The following is a 23,057-nucleotide window of genomic DNA, read 5'->3' on the forward strand; positions in this document are numbered from 1 at the left end:
CTAGAGGCGAATCGAGCAAAAAGCGTGGCGCAGCTTGACGGACGGACGCAAAGCCGTCTGTTGGTTGGCTGGCTGGCTGGCTGGCAAAGCGGACGTCTCCAAAGGTCCTCGCGAAAAGCACTCTCGGCGCAGAAAGAGGCTGCTTTGGCGGCAGGAAAATAAGAAAAAGCAAAAGATGCCTGGGCGCTGCTCGTCGGCGGTGCTGTGCGACGGCCTCCTTTTCTAATTTCGCCCTTCACGCTCCATTCCAAAAACAGTTTGTCATTTTCAGCTGTTCCGACATATTTCTGCCTCGGCCAGATTCTCGCGCGCACTAATTTCGTAATATGGCACACACACTTCGCTCGACTCGACTCCGCTCCGCTTTGCAGGAAGTCTACATCTCTTGGCGCGGCTGTCACCAGAGTGCTTTCTCTGTCTCTTGCTCTTGCTATAGCTGCGCGCGATCATGTTTTATAATAACACGTGTGGAAACACATCACGTAATATTCACTAAGTTTAGCCAACGGAGCGAGCATCTCTTCGCAGCAGCAGCGGCAGCGGCAGCAGCAGGTTTGGTTCGTTCCGCTGCTGGAATCGCGCCAGATACAAATGTGTAAGAAGGCCTTGTGTGCAAGCGGTGGATCTCCATTTATTATTTATTTTGCTTTTCTCCAGAGCGTTCGGCAACTCGCTGAATTTTGGCACCTTTTATCGCGAGTTGTGTGTATTTCTGGAGGCGTTTTTATTCGCGCGTTGAGCGCGCGCGGGCAGCCAAGAATGTGCAGTTGCCGCGCGGCCAATCTGACAGATATTGTCGACAAGCAGGTTCTCGCTCGACATCTATATGATATGTGCAAATTAACTCGCCAATGAAAGTGGACTGCGCGGCCTATTTTCGCATTCGCGGAATTTGCTTCGGATCTGGAATTGAAATCACGTGGCGAGCCGGGCTAAAAATACAAATTTATTCCAGGACGAGCGCGGCCATTTCTATATACTTCACTCTGCATAGCGTTGAAATGAAAAGTCAGAGGTGTGCGCGCGGCCATTTAATTTACGACCAACCGGTTTGCAACAAAAGTTTCATTAAATGATAACAAAACGGACGCATGCAGAAGCAGTGTGGCTTGAAAAATATTCTCTTTGTCCTACTTCTGCTTGCCGTTTTCTATGAAGTAGTATTAATCCCGGCGAAGGTACCAATTACGAGCGTGTTTTGATTTCATTACGCGCCGCAGCCTTGTTTATCCACGATTTTTTGTTTCGTGCCGCGTCAGAGCCTGCCGGGGGAAAAAACGGGCTGATCAATAGAGCGCGCGCAATGATTCATGGCAACCAATCGCGCTGCTAATTAATTTTTTTGCCGAGCCGAGCCGAGCCCACGGTGGATGGAAAAGGGCCGACGAAGCTGCTTGTTTGTTCTTTTTCATTAAGGCCGGCCGCTACACGAATCGGACGCGTAATTGATTTAATGGCCTCTCGTCATGAAACTCGTCTCGCGCGCCCCTTTCTTCCTCGCCGCCCTGGCGAGTGTGTGTATCCCATTAATTGCTGCTGGCCGAATTAAATTGTGCATCAGCAGCGCAAAATCAACCCCCGGGGGAGATGTCACGTTCGCGGCCGGCACCAACTTTGCTTGCTCTTCGCCTTCTTCGTCAGTTTTACGCCGAGTTGGAGTTGGGCCGGCCCGACAAAATAAAACGAACGGGCCGATCGAGTTTTAGTTTTGGCCTGCCCGGCAACTTTTGCTCACGGCCGAAAGGTCGCCGCGGAGCAGACTGCTTTTATATTTCGGCCTGTTGCGTATTGCCGTGTACGTCGTTTTAATAAAACGCCTCGGCAGATATATACGCGCGCGGCCCTAAATTTCGCCAAACTGCCGTCGCCGTCGTCGCCGCCGGTAAATCTAATAAAGTCTGGCTGGTGTTAATTTTGATTAATTCGGCTTAGTACACACGCGTGCAGCGCAGTGGCAACAGTGTGACATTGTCAAAGCGAATCCAATTTGCGTGTCCGCCGATTCCCGGATGCTGGCGGGGAGCAGAGCAGAGCAGAGCGTGACAATTTTAAAGTCGCCCTCATTGGCAGTGCGCCGGCCGGCCGGCGGATTACCAATTTCGATCAAATGCGGACGCTGTGCTCGCGAGTGCATGGAAATCACAACAGGTAACAATTGTTAATTGTTCAAGGCCCCATCCCCTGAAGTGCACACGCCATTTTCAATTGAACACTAAACAGTCTATTTGAACTGTCTGCTCAAATGCATACAGCATTTTTTTTCGTACGTAATGGCCACAGGGCTGTAAACACTGTTTTCAAGATTTTACCACTTATGAATAACTGCTCCACAAATATAAAGAGATCAAGGTTAATCTCCGCACAGACGACAAGAGAAAAACCATGATCGTGTCCCATTTTCACACAGATAGGGGAAATCGGACATCTGGATATTATGAAAAATATTAATAATCAAGATTTAGTCTGAGACTTATTTCATTCTTCTAACTATAAGCAAAATAATTCAAAAGGCAGGGACCAAACACAAAAACGTTATTACGGAACTTAAAGGTTTTGTGAAGTTACGGAAAAATTTATTATTTTAAAATTAGCAGCTATACATATCAATGGTTCATGCGGTGCTGACGTTGCACGCGAGCTTGAAATTTGAATTTCCATTTACAGTATTGGCCATTTGCATGAAATGGCGAATATTGCCACTTTGATAATCAATATTTCATTGTACACACTGGCGGGCTGGCGGGCGGGCGGCATGCATCGCGCACTGATTTGCATTAGCAGGCAAGTGAACACTTTGCAATGAATATATCGTGTCGAGTGACTTTTATTATTACAAAAGACGGATAGAACAATGTGGAAGCGAGCAATTCCGCAATTTTCATCACAAGTGTGGCTTTAATTTTGCTAAAAGGCCGATTCAAACCCCGATATTGATATCCGATTTGGTTTGTGAGAGAGGCTTGCTCGCGCAACTCACAAAGGAAAAGCCATAAAATCAATTTAAAATACAAAAGTTTGACAACGCCACATATTTAGACCAAATTTACGGTCCCAGAGTGCAACCCTTTCCCTCCGTCGCTCACTTGAAAACATAATAGAGCGACGATTAAAATGGATTAAAAGAATCAAAGGCATTGTGGAAAAGCTTTGTGATTTACGATCGCTCAAGCAGGCTGATTCAATTTGGAGTCGTCTCCAAATTTCGTTAGTTTCCCCTTCGTGGTGCGTTCTTTTGAGACGTAATTCGATATAAAAAGCGCGCGCGGTCGAGAGCGGCGGCAACCTGCGTCATAACTCATAATTAGAAGCATTATTGCCCGATTTGTTCGTGTCCGTGCCTGTCTGTCTGGCTGGTTGGTGCCGAGTGCGGCGGGGCAAGGGTTTGTTCCGCTCGCTAGCTGCGAATCGGACATGTTTAATCTAATAAATCCACATTTGGCGCCCCCATGCCGTTTACATTAAGCGCAGCCGAGGGAATATAAAAATCACACACACACACACACGGCGATAAAGCGGCACGTTTTTCGGGGGAAAGCGTGGAGAATCGGAAGCCAGTTGGGAGTCGCGTGGGGGGGAGGGGGGGCGTCTTGATCAAAACGGAACAAAAAGCAGCGAGACGGCCTCAATCAAACGGACGCACCCGCCTGCAATCAACGCCGCTAATCCGAGGGGCAGTGTCAGTGTGTGGCAGACCTCATTTTCCGGCTTCCCAGTCAACAACAAAATTAATTCGTTCCCGAAACTCAAACTCGGAGGGTGGTCAAGATGTAGGACGGAGTGTTTTGATGAGGCCCAAATTGGATACAAATAATGGCTCGACTTCTGCAACAAATATGCAAATTGGATATTTACCGATTATTTGAATAATTTCCGCAATCTGTCACCCACGCTGCACCGTCACCCGCCGGGATCGCCCGCACTATGTCGTCTTCTATAGGTTCTTCGCTCAAATCTTAGCTATATTGCTTTGAATTTTGATATGCGTTTTGAAATGCTCACATACAGACCGACTGAAAAAATCGCTTTTTCTGGCATGTCGCTGATGATAAAACTTGGCAATCTGACTACAGAAATGCTTAATTATTATTACTTGTACGTTTCTACGCCAACCAGTTCCCAAGCGGTATATTTATAGGCTGGAAAAGCGTCGTTAGTTTTGTTTCATTAAATTAAATTGTTTTTTCCCTAATTAACCGCAATTTTCGCTATTTTACACCCAAAATCCATCTTTTTGGGCCTGATTGTTTTATATTTGATAATGCAAACACAGTTAGGAAAATTCAATAAATTTCTACATTCAGTTTGCCGCAATGCAGTCATCTAGCTAGAGGCAATATTCCGAAATTTTATTTTTTTATCGTTTGATCAGAATAATTGTATGTAAACATCAAATTGTAGAGACTCTATGCCAAAGCTTTTATCGAAAAAAAATCGTGAAATAGATGCTCACTGAATAATATATAGTTTAGATTAGAAAAAAGAAGAAGAGCTGGGAAATGACAGTCTGACTGATTAAAGTAGCGGAATTGTTTTACTTTGTGCTAGCAATATTCGAAAACAAATGTTCATCGTTTTTTGGTCTGCGAGTATATTTGTTTTATTTTTCACTGCCCTGGACGGTGTTCCAGGCTCGAAACAATTGGTGCGGCGTGGATCGTGGCGAGCGCGGCTTTATTGCATCAAGCAAATCAGCGGACAAATTGGCGGCTGATTCGCTGTCGACGGAGCGAAACAATCAAAGGGGTATACATATACATGCCGGCCGACCGACCGACCGACCGACCGGCTGCAATTTCGGCGAAAGGACCGAGTGCTGGAGATTGATGATTGCCTTCGTCTGCTTCGTTGTGTCTGAGCAAGAGAAAAAGTTGCATTTTATTATCGGCAGCAGACGGCCCGGGAGGAGGGACGCGACTGCTTTCCAATTTCTGGGGTCGGACGGGCGGGTCTAATTTTGTGATACAATCTGCGAGTGATTGTGCGATATACGCGTCGTGTGACTCATCTTCGGCGGCGCGCTGCGTGCCATGAAGCACCCTTGCTCTTTAATGCCGCTTGTCAGGGAAGCTTATCTCTCGCGAGGCGAGCCGCACAAAATTCACGCAAGATTTATTTGTTTTATACATTATGCGCCGCGGGCATTTCTTGCCGAGGGGCTGAGAAAATTCATGGCGGTATTTTTCACCGGTCCCGCCAGCTGTAATTTGTAAAAATCATAATTTTTTACGACGCTACTCAGCACTCGTAATTTTTACAGCCGAGAGCGTAAAACGACAGAGAGAAAAGTTTGTCTGTGGCGGCGGCGTATTGATTTCGGCGGAGACAGAGCCTTTATGATATTTTTTCTTTTTTTTTCACCTCGGCCCGCCCGGCCCGGTGGCATGAACTGCGCGGCGACACAAAATGATGAAAGTCTAATTTTATTATGCATCATCATGTTCTACTTCAATAAAGCGACTCGCGTTTAATATTCATGGTGCATTCCGTCATGGAATAAAGAGTGTGTTTTGCATTATTCACGATCGCGGCAAATGCACCGAATAAATAGACGCGCGCGCGGCTGCCGGCACAAATTTCGAGAGAGCTAGTGCCGCAGCGATAAATTTCAGAGAACACGGAAATAGAGCAGCAAAGTCACTCGTCATATTTCCCGCTGTGCAGTGCACTGGCAAAAACTAGGCAATTATCAACCAACGTTGGAAATGACTGCGGGCCGAATTTGCAAATATTTCGCGAGCCGCCGAGCGAAAGTTTGCCCTCCCAAGATTGCATATATTGTCTGCCGACGCCGCTGCTGACTTATTGCCGCCGCGCTGCTATTATTATTATTGCGCGCGGCGATTATTGTTGTTATTAATATAATATATTACATGTGCGCGGAACGCCTCGCCGGCCGACGTCAAGCTTTGCATAATTGCAGTAATAAAGAACGATGAATTTGGCGGCAAACCGGTTGAAATGCTTTTTTGCCCGCTGAACGCGTTCCGCCGCGATGGCCATTAAATTGAGAGTGCATCAGAGTACCAATGCCAAGTGGGCCTTTTGTTCGTTCTATTAATCAATTAGAAAGTTCTGCACTCTATTGAATCATAACAAAAGCATCATTATTTTCTCTTTCATCGTCGGCATTCGATAGAGGTAAACATTGTGTATACATATATTTTGATTTGTTTCGTTTTGTCTCTTGAAAAATTCGAGTAAAAAGTGAAAATGTCAAATTTGTTAACAATAACGGGTTTTTAACAATGATTGTGTAATAGTATTTCAGGCAGGCACATAAATTACAATATAATTTATGTGCCTGCCTGAAACTTTTGTTGCTTTTACAAAGGAAATAGTGATGAAAAAATTGCAACATTGAGGTTTCATGAAAAATAAATTTTTAAAGCACTTAAAATTTTAATGAACTGATAAATATTTATACTAAATTGTGGTTTGCAAACATCTTTCCCCGCTCTCTTACAATTTTCTGTTAAAAGGCCTTGAAAAGTTAAGTGAAAGTTAAAAATTTCACTAGCTTCTACATACGAGTGAAATCAACTTTCCGCTTCAAGTTTTCACATGTTTGCGGTGGTGAAATTTGCATGATCATTTATTCGTCAGGTGCTTGCACTCGGATAAATTTCTGCGACTTGCAGACCGAGCGTATTTTGCGCTTGGATTCGCGTTTATTATAATCACTTGTGTGTGCGCTCGTCACACAATGAGCCGTGGGCACCGTAATTGTTGACGGCAAAAAGTGGTGCAGCTCTCTCTCTCTCTCTCTCTCTCTCTCTCTCTCTCTCGACAATCTGTGCGGCAGCGGGGAAAAAAGTTTGCCGGAACACCGGAGACCTGAGAGTGCTGATAATTGCGGATGCATATTTGCTCGAGTGGCAGCTCATTTTCCGGCGTCGCGCACACACACAATGCGCCGAGTTGCCGTGCCGTGCGCCGACTGGAGAAGTTGTGTTGCGAAACAAAAATTTGCGCGCTCGCTGGCTCGTTTGCTTTTTCGAGCGGACGAAATGGATTTGCGAGCGGAAAAAGGCCAGGCGAGTCTCCCCCGCCGAAATCATCGAATGAAAGCAACCGAGGAAATATGTACTCTACACAAATGCTCGCTCGTCGTGTGTCCGTCGTTTAATTTTATGTAGCCATGTGTGTGCGTATTTGCTCTTTTGTTTGTCCTCTCCGTCCTCTCGCTGCTCTCGTCGCATAACCGCGCGCACTTTGTGGCTCTTTAGGCCTCGCGGCCGATTCCAAACTGCGCGAGTGAGCTTTTGTTAGCTGCCGCGCTCAGGAAAACTGCTTCAAGTGCGCACACTATTGCCAATACAAACTTTTCAATGGCCCCTCCATCTCGGAATGGAATAACACCTTTCTGCGTCCCAACCACTTGTGCTGAGTTTTTGGCTTCTTTTGAGACCAAATTTTGTGTCACTCGCTTCTAACGGTTTCAATCAAATAATCCTTTGCAGAATAACCGTGATTAGGACTGTGGAATTTAGATGTTTTTTCGGTCGAATTAGTCTCTTCCTGGCAGTCTCGTGCACTACGGTTTTTGTGCATTGTTTGTATATAGCGTAATTCACGCCTGCTTGAGGCTTAAAATCGCAATTCGTTTAAAATCCTCGAAATAAGAACGCATTCAGTTTGTGCAACTGTTGATATTTGTCCGCAGTTAAAAAAGTTAAGGAGTTTTAAAGCTGAATAATTGGGATATACTATACGTCAGTTGAATTGCAAAAATAACTGGTCCAAAACTTGGCAATTAAACTAACTTTTCACGCATTGACAAAATATATTTCAGTTTCGAAAATTCTGCTTGCCATTTTTAAAATTGGAATAATTTCACCGCACACGCACTAACCAAATTAGTATTCACACTCTTTACGAATGAATATAAGCTAATTTCTAAAACGGGTTCGGCAGTTTTATGCGATTGTAATATTTTGGTGCTTGCGGTGTCATGGCGATTTGCGCATCCCTATAATTAATTAATTTTAGACACTCTGCGGAGAACATATATGTGCGTCAAGCAAAAGCTCGACAGCACAATAAGGCTGTGAATTATCTATTTTTTAAAATGCTCTTTTCCACTCCTGAAAACGTGTTATTTTTTCTCCACAACGTTCACTGACAAAAAAATGGAGCCACACGTGCCAGACGCCAGACGTATTTGGTAGTGTCCTGAGCACCCTGAGTATGCAATGCACAAAGGAGGCTCAAAGCTTTCGATACAGTCTTTGTGACGGCAGCGCAGGTCAAATAGAGCGAGAGGCGAAATTCCGAGCTGACCGACGGGCTCACTTCTTTGTGCGCGCGAGCCAAATTCGCAGCGCACACTCGACGACGACAAGAGCGCGCAGGGTCATTCAGTCAGTCAGTCAGCATGCGAGCGAGCGAGCGGTGATATTTGATAACTTTTCCGTGCCGAGTGCCGTGCACAGCTTGCAAAAAATGCCGTGTGTGTGTAGAGTGTAGGGCGTAGGGCGTAGGGCTGGCAATACAAGATGTACGCTATACACACTACTTGAAAGGAATGAGCTGGAAACGTGCACAGACGGACGCCTTTGATCGCGAGCGCCGCGCGCGCGAGTGGGCGTCTCTCTCTCTCTCTCTCTCTCTCTCTCTCTCTCTCTCTCTCTCTCTCTTTCTCTCTCCTTTTCCCCGGCATAAAGCCTTTGAATTAAGAGCGATTTTGTACATAGATGCACACACACACGCGACGGGATGGGACGGGACGGGAGCGAGAGAGCAAATCTGGCGCTGTTCACTTTTTAAGTGTGTACTCGCCTCGCCCCCTCTTGCCAAGCAGCAAGTCATTGTGTGTTGTTGTTGCAAAGGGCGCGCGATGTGGCCGGATTAGTCGCGGTGGCATTAGCTAAGCCGCAGCTTTCCGTGTAAAAAACGCGAACATGCTCCAAAGTGATGTGTTTATTAGACCAGAATAGGCGTAAACTGGCTGAGAGACACGTCAATTGTGTGCGTGCGTGGGCCGTCGTCGTCGTCGTCGTCCTTGCCGCCGCTGGAGCGAGCAGCGGCACAGATTCCCCTGGGTGCGAGACGCGAAATGTCATCCAGATTTATTAGCATCTCGCAGCTCTGATGAAGTGAACCATATGCCGAGATAAGCCGCAACGAGGGGACGCGCAATTCACCCTGCGTTTAGTTTACAGCCGCGTGGTTTCGAATGAATGCTGCGTTTCACAACTATTTTCCAACAAGCAGAGAGCCCCCAATACACTAACAATAAGGGGCTCAAGACGAGGCGATCGAATGTGGTACGTGGGCGCGCTTTTAACGTTTCGCACTCTTACAAGCTAGCTTTCGTGGTTACTTTATTTTGAATGTGAAAAGTTTTTGCATTTTAATTTTTAAAATGTTTACAAGCTCACACACGTGCCGTCGGACCCCTTTCAAGACTATTTTCAGGCTTTTAAAAACTTTCCACTGGCTTGAAAAATCAGGAAAAGTCCCCGAAATGTGCAAAAAATGACCCGTACTGACCTTTTTTGTGGGCTAAGTCATTCGATCTGTCTCAGAGAGAGAAACCAAAGCACAATTTTTTTAATTGGACAATGAGGAGTTGAGACATTCTCAAAATAATCCAAAAATGTCTTATAAAAGCTGCAAAAACGAGGACTACTAATATTATCCGAAAAGTGGCATGAATTATGCTTGACTCGAGGCTCTATAACGTGTCCAACGCGGCTCACAATCAGCAGCTTGAAATGCGCCCCACAATGCGCGCGATATTGTTTCTCCATCGAAGCTGCGGCTCAATTAAGTCGGCGCGGTGCAGCAAATTAGGTTAATACAATAAAGAGGGTAATTTGTTTGCACACAATTACGACTCGAATAGAATTTGCAGCGCAGTCGACTTTATTACTTTGTCAGAAATTTAAAGGAAAAGTATATATGGGCGTGGAGCGCTGGAAATGCAATAAAACGGCGGCGCAGAGCGAGAGAGTAATTACCATTGTGCCTTGGGAGAGCGCTGAAATAATATCAGTTGTTTACGCGCTACATTCCGACGACGACAATTTCTGCACTGGCAAACAAAAGGCTGAAAAAGATCGCGCACGCGAACGCGAATGCGAAGGGAACACACACACACAATAGCACAGGTCACTTACCAAACACGGCATTTTATTACATTAAAATTTAACACGCGATGGATAGAAATCTTGGAGGGCTGTAAGAACCGTTTTACGACCCTAAAGTGCTCATTTTTCATAACTCCAGCTGTGCGAAAAAGACTCTCACCATTTATTATAGAGCAGAAGCAGTTCTCAACTATTTCCCTATCGGAGAAGAAAGAAAGAAAGAAAGAAAGAAAGAAATAGGGGCGCGAGGAAACATGAACAATAATTTTTCTGCAAGCAGATTCCCCGCGGCGATGCAAAAGGACGAGATTTCGCACACGCGAGCGAGAGAAAAAATTTAATTTGCATTGCGCGCGTGGAGAGAAGGAATGCAATAAAGAGGTGCGGGCGAATCGCCACGGCAGAAATGAGAGCATTCTATCCGCGGCGTCGCAGATAAAAAAGGAAAATGATATAAACGCGTCGAGAGCATGATTATTTTTCATGGAATTCATCGGCGGCGGCGGCGGCGGCGGCGGCACTGCGTTCATTAGGTATGCAAATTGTGCGAGAGCGCAAAATATGCGCGCGGTGGCTGCTGCGGCTATAAACTAGTTTGCTGGCCGAATAAAACATGAGTTATGGCCTGCCGGGAGAGCGAAAGCAGCAGCCCCGTGTGTTTGGTGTGTTTCGTTTCGTTTCGTTTCGTTTCGTCGAGTGTAGTGTGCCTTTCGCGCCGCGCGCGCTGCCGCTAATCAATCATCATCAGCCGCTGAAAGGTGCGTTTCTCCACGGAGAGCGACTCAATGCCGACGTATATTTCTCCAGCTTTGTTGCGAGTTAACGTCGACAGCGGCTTGCACTTAGTCTTGGCAGCGCAGCGCAGAGCAAATGCAAACGCGTCGATTTGCAAATTGAGAAGCACCACTTCTCTCGCTGCAACGATTTTCATCTGCCCGATTATTGCACCCTCTCATTCCTCTCGAGCCTGCAACACGGGAAATTACCAACATTACGTAGAACTGCTCGTTGAAAGTGATGCTGTCAGAGGAAAGTTGCACGGCTCAAACTTTATTGGGAAACGAAGCAACTGCAGATTATCACTCTATTATTATTTTATTTGAAACAATTGCACAAATAGAATGTAGTAACGCTTTCATAACAAGAATCTAGAGGCTGATAAATCTGCTCGAGCTGCTTTAAAGAAAAAACTAGGTTGGAAACACTTGCTAGGAATCGCTCATTCTTTGAAAAAAATACGTCGCTTTTTTGTTGAAATTGATTTTAAGAAAATTTCGCCTGAGAGTTGAAGAGGTTATGCAACCTGCTCAACACACGAGACAAAAAATTACTACAATTCGGGGCGAGCTGTAGAAAACATTTGGCTCACTTTCCTCGCAAAATTGAAAGCCGAATTAGGAACAAAGTACTCTAAAAACAATCAGCTTGCGATTTCCTTCCTCTCATCCGGCCGGAGAGGGCAAATAAACACAGAAGAGAAAGGGCTAGAGTGATCAATTCGCGTGTGTATTATCCACTCAAAAAGGCCTGGCCGAAATGTTGGCATGAGATTTAATGGAAATCCGGTGAAGCAATTAATTGAGCGGCTCGGTTCGGCCGGCGGGTGCGTGTGTGACGGACGCGGCGGAAGGCCCAGCCAGCGCCAGCACCGCGCAGCTCTGCACGTAGCCGGGGGCGGCACGGGGGCGGCAGGGCTGCGTCTTGCTTAATGGGCTCGTTCTTATCCACTTAATAGAAGGCGCGCGAGCGCGCCTTGTTTGCGGCCGACCCAGGTAAATTAGCAATAGGCGTGGTTTTCGCCGCTCTCTCTCTCTCTCTCTCTCTCTCTCTCTCTCTCTCTCTCTCTCTCTCTCTCGAGCTGTGATTCATGCCACTTTGCGGCTGCGTGGCCTGAGACCGAAAGTAACGGCCGACTTTCGCAGTCGAATCCGCACTGACGGCGCGGCTAGAAGGCAAAGGCACCTTTAGCGGAGCTGCGCTGCGGACACTCTTCAAGTGCGCTTTTTCCGCAACACTTTGCCGTGTCGACCGACCACTTGCTGGTTGAATCTTGTTTTTGGTACATCATTAGGGAGTGCGGCGTTTTTATATCAATTTGTCCTGCCAACAATATATTAACATAATTATTTTCTCTCTTAGACCAGGCTCGTTTCCGCATTGCTTCAAACTCCAGACCGAGTAGATTTGTTTGTGTGCATTTCTCATAGCGCTTACTTTCAGGTTAACTAACGTAATTGGGCCAACCATTTGTGCCGCGAGTGGGAGTCAAAAGTGTGGTTAAACTACCCCTAGACGACCGAAACCCGAGAACCACCTCAGCAGTCGGTATAAAAAAAAACACACACAATATTGAATATTGCATACAAAATACAATTATACAAATTCAGATTGTATTGAAAATGTAACTAATTTTCCGCGTTTTTAATCAGCTTTTGCGGCTTGAACAATACTAAACATTTAAATTTTGACTTTTTACACCAAATTTGATTTTTCAACGCGTACCAAAATAAAAGTCGACTTGCAGCACATTATAAATTTAGAGGTGAGGGCTAACAAAATTTGACCTTTCCTCATAGACAGTAAAGCTGGCTTTTAATGCTATAGCAGATCAGATGATTATGATGTCTGTTTTGGGTTTTGGGCGTACTTGATATGTAAAAAGAACAATGGAACTGAGAGGATTTAAAGGAATTAAAATGCTTTCTCTCTTGCTCTCTGCTGGCTTGAACGCATTTTCCCGATCGGACGGCTGGCGGATCTCTTTTCCAGGCTGGCCGGCCGGCTGGCTGGCTGGCAGCGAGTTTGTAAGATGTGTGTGTAGCGCGGCATGGATTAGAGAAATGGGTTTAGAGTTGCGGTCTACCCCGGCATTTAATGGGCCTGTCTGATACCTGCCCTGCCCGCCCATTCGGATCCCTCCGCTCCGGCCGCTCGCTGCATGGCTCTCAAGGATATAAAGAGAGATCAATCGTGGCAAGCTCCCCGGGCTGTAACCTTTGACTCGCGCGGTCGCGCACACAAATGTTGACTTTTAATTAAGCGCGCAGGTCAGGTTCGGCTCACCGGCCAAAAAAATAGTCCGGCAGCCAAGTAATAGCCAAAATAGCCGGGCATGCACAAGTCGGCACAAATTAAGAGTTTGCGCGTGCGAACGGCATGAATTATAAATTGCGCGCGGCAGGCAAGTTTTTGCATTAAAAGTATGCACGTCGCGGATAATACCAAAGTTGCGGCGAGTTGATTACCTAATTGGAAACTTGGGTCGTTAAGGAGAGGAGAGAAGGCCTGCCTGCCTGCACCGTGCTGCCGAACGGAATTCACAAGATTATTACGTGCAAAAGCAGTGCCACGCGTCAAGTATACATAGTATAAAGACGGTGGCTGCATTTTACTTTTTTCTCTCAGCCAGCCAATCATTTTAATGAATAGATTTTCAAATCATGCGAAGTGGAAAGAGATAGAACTCGGACTCATCCTCATTTCCTCGGTGCCAAAAAGTCGTTTATAATTTGTGCTGCCATCGACCAGTACCAGGTACCAGCATGAGCTATTAATTTAATTTAATTTCAAATTACTACATTAAAGTACGTGAACTCGAGATTGGTTTTTACATTAATACCCCATAAATCATAAGATATTTCCTTTTAGACCATTTTTCGCATCACAAATAGCGTCCTACTTCATGAAGGGCTAAGGCTAGCTCAAACATTTTTTTTAAATTAAAGACACAAAGAAAAGGAAACAGAAGATCATGAGGAGGTTGCATCAATTTCAGAGTAAACGAGATACGACAACTACATGCGAGGGCGACGCTGGAACCGAAACATGTCTGCTGTTGACTGTGAAGACAACAATTTGGATTATTCTTTTCAATGTAGCTGTAAAATGCCAACATTCCACAGAGATTCCTATTGAAAAAAGTCTCCGTGATAGTTTTAAATTAGTTTGTGACCTAATTATCATTTCGTTTTGGTTTCCTGATAAACGCAGCATTTAATAGTGGTCGGGGGAGGGAGGGAGGGAGAGTTGTCAGCATACCGCAGATGCGCATCTCGGTGCCTCCAACTCTATTCCGGAGTGAGTCAATGTGTAATCAGCGGCGAAATTCATCGCAGCTAGGTGGTCGCTTGTTGGCAATTTAATTCAATTAGGAGGCAAATAGGAGCAGGCAGGCAGGCACAAACAAACAAGTGCTCTTGCGCGCATGCAAAAACACGGTCGGTGCGACGCCAAGAGGCAGCGTCAGGCAGGATCGCCGCGTCTCAAAGCGCGCGACGTCAAAGGCAAAAGTTGAAATTAGTTGTGCAGGATGCCGCAACTATTCCAGCCAAGCCAGAACTCAGCCTCGCGTGTTTCTGTTCGACCACCGGGCGAGATGCACACCAAGTAACGGGCTAGATAAATTTGAAAAACGCGGGCAAGTGCGAAGAAAAACTTTTTGAATTATTCGAGCGCAGGGGTGCAGTCGCACATTATCCATATCTCATTTGCGGGAGTGTAGTTGGCTCCGCGGCTGATGGCACGATGCACATTAAATTTGTGCCTGCCAGCCCTGCCAGCGAACAGCGAACGTATATCCGTGATTCCACTCGGGGCATATCGGACACGCGGCCGCGCGGGCCGAGGATATAGATTGACAGCGGGCTGGTGGATTTGTTTGCTCAAAGCCGCGCGCTCTCAGACTCGCAGAGCATTCACTGCGGGCCGCCCTTGTGCCCTTGTGTGTGGATATACATATAAAGTGCGCGCCGATGACCTTATTTAATCAGAAAATTTATTCACTCTCACGAGTGACGCTAAAGCAGCAAGCAGCTCTTGGATTTCCAGCCGAGGTGGCTCGAATAAAGGGGTTTGCGGTTTCCAATGGTGATTCGTGGGCATAAATCTTTTGGAGCTGCGCTGCTGGCCGGGTTGGGGTTGTGCCGTATGCCATCGTGTAAAAACGAAACGGCTTCGTGCTTGCTGGCTCTCGAGAAGAGGGCTGGCTGGCTCGAGTGTTGTTTTTTCTTTCCAAGGACGCTCCTCGCTGTGCTTGCGCTCGTTTTTGCCAGCGAGCTCTTCATTTTCGCCAAAATAATGAACGTTGTGTTTGAATAAAGATGAATGCCGCGCGCTCGACGAATTATGTTGCGCGGCGTCTGCTCTGCTCTGCTCCGCGCTGACTGAGAGTATCAAGCATCTTTTTGAAACGTTTCCCCGAACCTGACACACAGCATTAGTGCTGGCTGCTTGCATGCAGCTCTTTCGGCAATGCCGCGCAATATTGACAGCATATTTGAGCCAAACAGATCGATCATCGCTCGCTACATCGCGTCTCGTCTTGTTCTTGACACATTTTAGGGTTGGGAATTAGCGGTATAATGTTTTTGAAGCTAATTTAGGCGGTTCAGACTACTGATTATTTTCAGAGCGTTTTTTTCAACTCTGGTACATTTTCAGGATATTCAATTTGGTACAGCTTTTTTACTTTCAATTATAAATTAAAAATCAATGATGGTTTAAATAAAAATTCGCACTGTTTGGGTGATTATTCAAATAAAAATATCAGAGTAATATTTTTAACGTTTTTTTTCACAAGTATTTTATTCAGCATCTTGTAAAACTTAAAACCCCAACCCTATTTGATGGAGCTTTTCAAGAAAGGGCAAGTAGTAGAAGTGCTTTTGTTTAAACGGAATTCCGGCGTGCCTGCTGTGCTCTTGTTTTGATGAGCTATATCAAACATCATCAGGCTTATGAAGTTTGCATCTACATAAGCTGTAAAACAATTTGGCCCCAGGGAAAAAAGAGCGACTCGGCTCAATAATCCCATATGAGCGGTGGTAAATTTCTTCCGCGGAAATTGTGACCAGAGACGGATTTGAAAGAAACACACGCACACGCACCCGGCCGATAAAACAATTTGGAGCTAACGAGTGGTTGTGCTTTTTTCTGTTTCAGCGGCCGAGGACAAAGGCGTTGGCAACTGGGGCAAGAAAGAGCAAATAATGGATGCAGTGAGGCGCGGTGCCTGAGTTTGCCGAGCCATCGACCAGCCAACCACATGCACGTCGAGTCCGTCGCCAAAGACAAAAAGGACGCGGCCTGCACCCAACTCGCCTCTGCCTCTGCTGCTGCTGCTGCTGCCGCTGCTGCCGGTGAAACAAAAGTTTGCTCCTCATCCTCGGCGGCGGCGCCCATCTCGGCATTCGGCATGACGCTCCTGGCTGCCGCACTGCTCGTCCACTTTCTGCTCCTCACTTCAGTCGCCAGAAACGGTAAGTGCATGGCATGCGCAAATTCTCGTTCATCCACTCCGCGCGCGTCTAACTTTGCAATGTGAAAATCATGTTTCATGCAAACAAATCTCGTACTAAAGTGCTTCCATCGAGAAATGAATGCATTTCAAAGGAGATGAAATGCTCACCAAAGACCTGAAGCGGAAAATGCAGCGAGATTTCTTACTTGCGGGCGAGTGGAATGAATGGGAAAAAGAGTTTATCGTTTGAAACAAAGACAGTTGGTAGGAATTACATGTGACGCCGCATTAATGCATGGCTTTTCTACAACTATAGAGCAGAGTTTCTTTTGTATTCATTCATATAAAAATTACGGACTCTTGTTCTCCTTAAGAAACGGATTCCTCCGTCAAAACAAGTAAATATCATCAGGGCGATTTTTACAGAAAAATACGACCATTTCTTCTACGCAAATTTCTTGCCAAAAATATCAAAATTTCAGGGAGTTTGCAATTTTTAACATAGATTTAGCTTCTAAAAAGCGTTACGGACCAATTCAGACGGTTTCATTTGAAAATATCTATATTACATTGGACTAATATTAATCGCAAAAACTTTCCCCCAAAACCATCTGTGCCTGACTAGTAAGAGACAAAAAACACCAACAGACAATCAACGGAATATTTCTACTTCAAGCCCAATTTTCTTCCGCATTATTTATTTTTATTTATTTATTTATCTGGCTTCAGAAGAGTGTGAGGGAATTGAAGAAAGTGAGCATGAAAGGCTTATTAGTCATAAAGTTGCGTGTTTCGTGCTCTTTAAGCATCTATAAAAGTATAATAAATCAGCCGATCGTTTTTTATTCCCAATTCTATATCTATTGTATTATCAGTGCGTCGCAATTTGCAGAGAATTAAGAAGCTGATTAAGCTAGATTTATTAAATTGTGTTCGATGCAAAACAATTGTTTCAATACAAGAAAGCACCTCGTCGCTTTTAAAAGTTTGCACCAATTTTCGCCATACCGATTTACCGATTACTGGTTCATTGGAAAAGAAGCCAAACTTTTGCCGAGAGCAAATAATAACGACATTTCTCTCGCGAGTCGATGAATATAAAGAGAAACTGATCCAGCCAAATAATAGTAAACCCTCTTGGCGGGAACACGAGTTTACTCCTTAATGGACTCGCGATTAATTAAAAAGAAGAAAGGCAAACTTTTTATGTGTGTGTGTGTGTGTATATATATAAAATTCGAGTGCAATTATTAGTGCTGAATGTGCGTCTCGCGTTTTTCCGAAGGCAAAGGAAAAGTTTCAATAAGGCCTTCCAATACCGCGCATATATATTATACCTCCAGCCTCTCTGCGGTTAGCTCTCGTCTCACTTTTTTCCTCCTCGCTTCCAGAGTATGAATTTTGCGTTTCGCCTTTCGTTCCCATCGCCCGGGGAAAATCTTTTCGGCAAAAAATTGAGCAATATAGAGATATGGAATAAGCGCGCAGCACGGTGATGCGTGCGTGCAGATAAGATCAGGCTTTCGACGACGAGATTACGAGCAAGGTGCAAAACACCTTTTAGCACAAAATTGAAAACGCGAGACTAAAAGAGAATAACAGCTTCAAGCTGCGAGGAAAGTATATATCTTGACTATACTTATACTGCTCTTAAAAGCGCCATTCATTTCTCTAAAAAGTTAACCACATTATGGGTATTTTTTTTAAGAATCTTTGTCAACACTTTTTCTACACAGCGAGAGGTTGCGAGGTGTTTGCCTTGCGAAATTGGCGGAGTAAGCCAAGCAGCGCATTACCAAAAGTCAACACGCACTTGATTTTAAATTGAAATCGCGCCGAGCAGCAACGCGAGAGAGAGAGAGAGAGAGAGAGAGAGAGAGAGAGAGAGAGAGAGAGAGAGGAGGAAAAAGAGAGAATTGCTTTCGCGGCGCGAGAGGCAGGCACGCAGGCAGGTCGCTTAATCGCACTTATATTTGCACACACACACACACACACACTCAAAATAGAAAAAGCGACACACACTCGCGATAATTGTCACTTCTTTTGAGCCCGAAAAAGAGATGTGCGAGCGTCGACTCCATTTGCATTTGCACGCATCCCGAAATTATTATTTTTTCGCCCTGTGCGAGTTTGGCTGCGAGAGCGCAGGGGAGAGAGCAGCGAGGGCAAGATAAAATTGTGTGAACGCGTTCGCATCTTTTGCGTCACAAACAGCACACACGCTCTGGCAGTTTTTGTGTCGGCCCTTCGCGAAGAGCACGGAATGAATTGTGGAAAAGGCGGCGTGCATCTGGCAAATGATAATGGCAAAAATCGATTCGCGAGTACGTTCCGCGCTATTTGTTTTGAGGCGCGCATCACTCTCAGCGGCTGCACGACATCCGCCGACGAGTCTTCAATTTAATATCTGCAATCACGGCAAGCAGAAAAATAACACGGTGGAGCCTTACGCAACGAGAAAACTTTGAGTAATAACGCCCGAGCGGCGCTTTAAAAGCGATCCGAAGAAGAACCAAAGCGCTCTCCGTCAGATAATCCAAATAGAGTTCATATTTTTATCTTTGTCGAGATGACCCACTTTTATATCGTGCTATTACCTTTATGGAAAAATAGCTTTCGGTCGAAAGGAGGTGCCGGCAGATGAGTTGAATAATGGGCGGTTTTGTATTTTTGGCCGAGATTAGTCGCTATAGTGAATAAACAAACGAACATTTGCGTTTTTCAAATTTATAATTTGAATTTTTTGAAAGCTTATTTAGAGCAAAACCCTGGAAATTTCACGCAGTTTGAAGTTTTAATTCTTTCAGAATTTTAGAAATTTCACTGAACCTTAAAGTCACGACCACCCCAAAAATTTACAGAAAACGACATCGTTGACCTTGGCCAATGTTCTTACGTTAGATACGGGGTTCATTCGCTGGGGCTTGGCGAGAGAAATCCATATGTTGAAATTACACCACAAGCAAAAAAGAAATACATAAAAGGGTTCTAGAAAATTCAAACTTGCGAAAAAGACATTCAAATTGTTCTAAACATAAAATCGTCACTTACAGTGTCTCTCAGAAGAAATGTTTACGGTTTAGTCATTTAATTAGTATTTTGTTTTGTGGGAAATTCATTAAGACGATAAGAGGAACGTGAAGAGCTCTCAAGCATCATTAACAGCCTATCGCGAGAAATTGATCTGATCAGTCAAATTCCATGAAACAGGCTTCTCGAGTATTCCATTCTATTTCGGAGACAGTAACCAAAGTAACGCAGGTGGGTGACGTCAAGGTGTCAATCGTACAAAATCGCAAGACGAGGCTGCGTTTCATTTCCTCGCTCGCACTGACAATGAGAAACGGAAAATGTGACGAGGCGAAATTGCACTCACTCAGGCGCACCAGCTCGCGGTTACTCGCGCGCATTGTTTGTTTCTGCCGTTATTATCACTAGTCGTATGCGACTCGACTGCCTGGGAAATTGGATGTCGCCTAAATAATTATTGTCTCGCTCGCTCCACCGGCAGCGGCGGCGGCGGTGGCGGCGGTGGCGGCGGCGGGGCCGATGCGGCCGAGGGCAAACAGCAATTGGGTGGTGCGTGCGTGCGTGCGTGTGGGAGCACGCACCGCTGAAAACACACCGCTGATAAGGCAGAAGATGCATACGCGATTTTCGGGCAGGCTTTGATGTGAGTGTGTGCGGCATATATAATGAAACGCGTGGCGGCGGCGATGATGAATGTGCCACCGCCGCCGCCGCCGCACGCCCGCTGCACTAATTGCAACCGAAGCCAGGCATCGCAAGCAACCGACTTGCCGAACAATCAAAATTGTTGCACAGATGGCAAGACGACGATGCGGCGTTTTGTTGTTGCTGCCACGGTTGAAGCCTTGCTGATTGCTCTAGAATACAGAGAAATTATCTGACAATGAGTTCGGCGAGAAATGGATGACTGTGCGCGCGGTGACACACTATTAAATTTATACCAAGCTGTCTATTTCCTCAGGCCAAAAAATGAGATGACTTCTATGAGGGTCAGGGGGGCATTTCAACATACCACATTCCCTTTGCTCTAGTAATTTGATCGAATTTTTTAAATTCATCTAAAATTTACCACTGGTTTACAGCCAAGGAAAGTTTTATTGTTTTACAATGAAAAATGATTCAATTTAGAGCTGTGAATTTTACGAATTTTAGATGGCTGATTTTTTTTTGGCCTTTCAATCGTCACGTGAGTACGAATCATGCAATTACAAACCATTTTTGAACCGTATAGTTCGAGTCGTGTAAGACCATTTAAAAACAGCCTGAAAATGTTCGAAGTTGCAAATAATAATATCTCGATAAAAGTTTATATTTTGTGGCTCGTTTTTTTCCAGGTGGAACATGAGGCACAAAATATTTTAATAAGTGCTCCTGCCCGAAATAGTGAATTAGTTTTACTGACAATTTTTCTGACTCTTATAAAAATGTCAATTTTTTTGGGAGGAAAAGGGAAAAGCTGTAACAGAACTTGCTTTTTATTTATCGCCCCTATTCGCAATTTGTTAGAGCTTAATTACGATAAAATCTCACATTTTGTCAATGTGAAGAATATGTGTAGTTATAATAATTATGTATGTAGCGGTAAAGGAGCTTTTTTGATGGGAGCCAACAATTTGCGGTGGTTTCAATTATTGTAATTTTGCATTGTGGTTTAACAGCAGAAAAATGAATTTAAAATAAGAATTTACTGTCAGTTTTCGCCCGTAAGCCACTCGGTGCTGACGTGATCCGTTCAATAGTGCGCAGAACCAGATTCAAAGGGTTTTGGTATTTGGTTAGTTTCCGATCGTAAACCATTTCTTCGTCACTTCAACCGCACTCGTCTTCCCCAAATTGGTGACCCCGACGTGACCGTAACGCAGCCAAACCAGTTTCAAAATTTCAAGATTCGAATTCGCCGGACACCCAGCAAGCTCTGATGCCACTGCGGTTTGTACACAAGAATGTTCGACTGCAGTCATCGCAGCATCAATCAACAATGAGATGTAGCAAGAGTAACAATGGACCGTCGCGCCAACTCGTAGAATTTTTGGAGCTCTATCCCCGTTCGTGTCAGCGGCCACGATGTCGCCTGAGAGCCTCCCTGTCTGTGTGGAGTGAGGAAGTCTGCGGACACCTTCCCTTTGCCGGCAAAATGAGAAGAAAATGAAGAATTCGGATGTGAGCGAAGCAGCAACTGCGTCCGCGTAGGGCCCACACGTGAAAGAACGAGAGACGCCTAATAGTTCTGCTCAACTTATCAACAAAAAAAGGTTTGCCTCATTTGACACGACGGGTTAAATTCGGTCGCGGTTGTGTTTCCAATCATTATTTAAATGCAAGGACGAAAATTTGTCGCCTATAAGAATTTTCTTTTCTGCTAATAAACAAAGTTATGTAAATTCCAGACCTAAATAATTTCAAAAGCGCTGTTTCGCTGTTTCATTTTTCAAGGTGGAGCAAGCGGAGTTGACGCTCTTTTCCATTCGCATTTGTGTGAACAATGCGTTCGGTAATTGGCGTGCAACAGAGGAATACAGAATGGCAAAATATATTTGATTTATGTATTTTTGGTAGTTGACAACTGCGGTTGGTCTGGAGCACAAACACTCGACACCAATGTGCTGGAACAATTACGGCGATTCAAAGTCGGTCCAGGTAAAATTTGTTTTTGGCTTTCCAAACATATATAGAAAAAAACTGGGATTTTAGAATAACCTGAGTGCCTAATAACATAGATTAAGAAAATGTTTGAAACATTACATATTGCTCTGAAACAGTTGACTATTTTAGCAAAATAAAATTTAAATTCAGAGCCTTAACTCACAAGAAGATAGGATTTTTTCGTTAAAAATAAATTTCTGGAAATTTACTGCCATCGAATTTGACATGTAACAAAATTCCCAGTCTATCTAGAAAATCAGTGCAAACATGTGACGCTATTTAAATTTTTGCGTATGGTTTGCGTCTTTGCGTGATGAAACACTTAAATTTATTTTGTACATGCTGGGATTTGGGATGTGAAATTTCTGCTTTTGCGTGAATCCTGAAAATGGATTCAGTCTTAAAATAGAATGCGGTGGCTGCGAATTCAAACACGCTTTGAATCGAGCTGACTGGAGAGCGGAGCGCGGCGTGTGTAATTGCTGCGGGATGTCGTGTGACACGAGTTGAGCGGACGGAAATTCTGCCTTGCCTGCCTGCCTGCCGTCTGCGTGTAGAACAACAAACTTGTCCAATTTGTCAAATAGTGTATATGTAGTTTTTGCGGCTCACTGCACTCTATAAAACGGCTCGCAGTCGTCGCCAGCCGCTCCCACATTTCGGCGCGCACCGTAACACAAAGAAAGGAAATTTCAGAGGAGCGCAGCAGCGCAATTTGGACGCGGCGACGCACTCGCCGGTGGCATGGCATGCGATGCGAGAGTCGAGAGGAAACGTTGCCTCGCCGCGACGAGGAAATAAAGTTAGCAAAACGCGCAGAGCAGAGAGCTCTCGCGTGCAATAAATCCGATAATCCAGTCGAGCGGAATTTAGAGTTGCTATTGTACAATTAGCAGGCGCAATGAATACATTTCTCGAAACGGGAGGGGGATAGAGACTTCATCTTCACAGGCACGGCGGGAAATGGAAAATAAAGTGGCGCGCTCGTTGCTGGAATTAAATTACCGGGCTTCAAAACTTTTTATCGTCTTGTTTTCCACTTGACTTGTCGCAAT

The 23,057-nt window shown here is 45.0% G+C and overlaps 1 protein-coding gene across 1 annotated transcript in view; it reads left to right on the forward strand.

The window, feature by feature from the left end:
• Positions 1-486: 486 nt before the first annotated feature.
• LOC135940633 (hemicentin-2-like) overlaps positions 487-23,057 on the forward strand; it is a gene marked incomplete at its 5' end in the record, with an annotated part of 119,268 nt that continues 96,697 nt past the window's right edge. Inside the window, 2 exons of the mRNA XM_065485603.1 lie at positions 487-593; positions 16,032-16,348. Of these exons, the coding sequence (XP_065341675.1) occupies positions 487-593; positions 16,032-16,348 (424 nt within the window). The remainder of the gene's footprint in view (positions 594-16,031; positions 16,349-23,057) is intronic.

Source organism: Cloeon dipterum, chromosome 3 (genome assembly GCF_949628265.1).
Source record: "Cloeon dipterum chromosome 3, ieCloDipt1.1, whole genome shotgun sequence".
Lineage (NCBI taxonomy): Eukaryota > Metazoa > Arthropoda > Insecta > Ephemeroptera > Baetidae > Cloeon > Cloeon dipterum.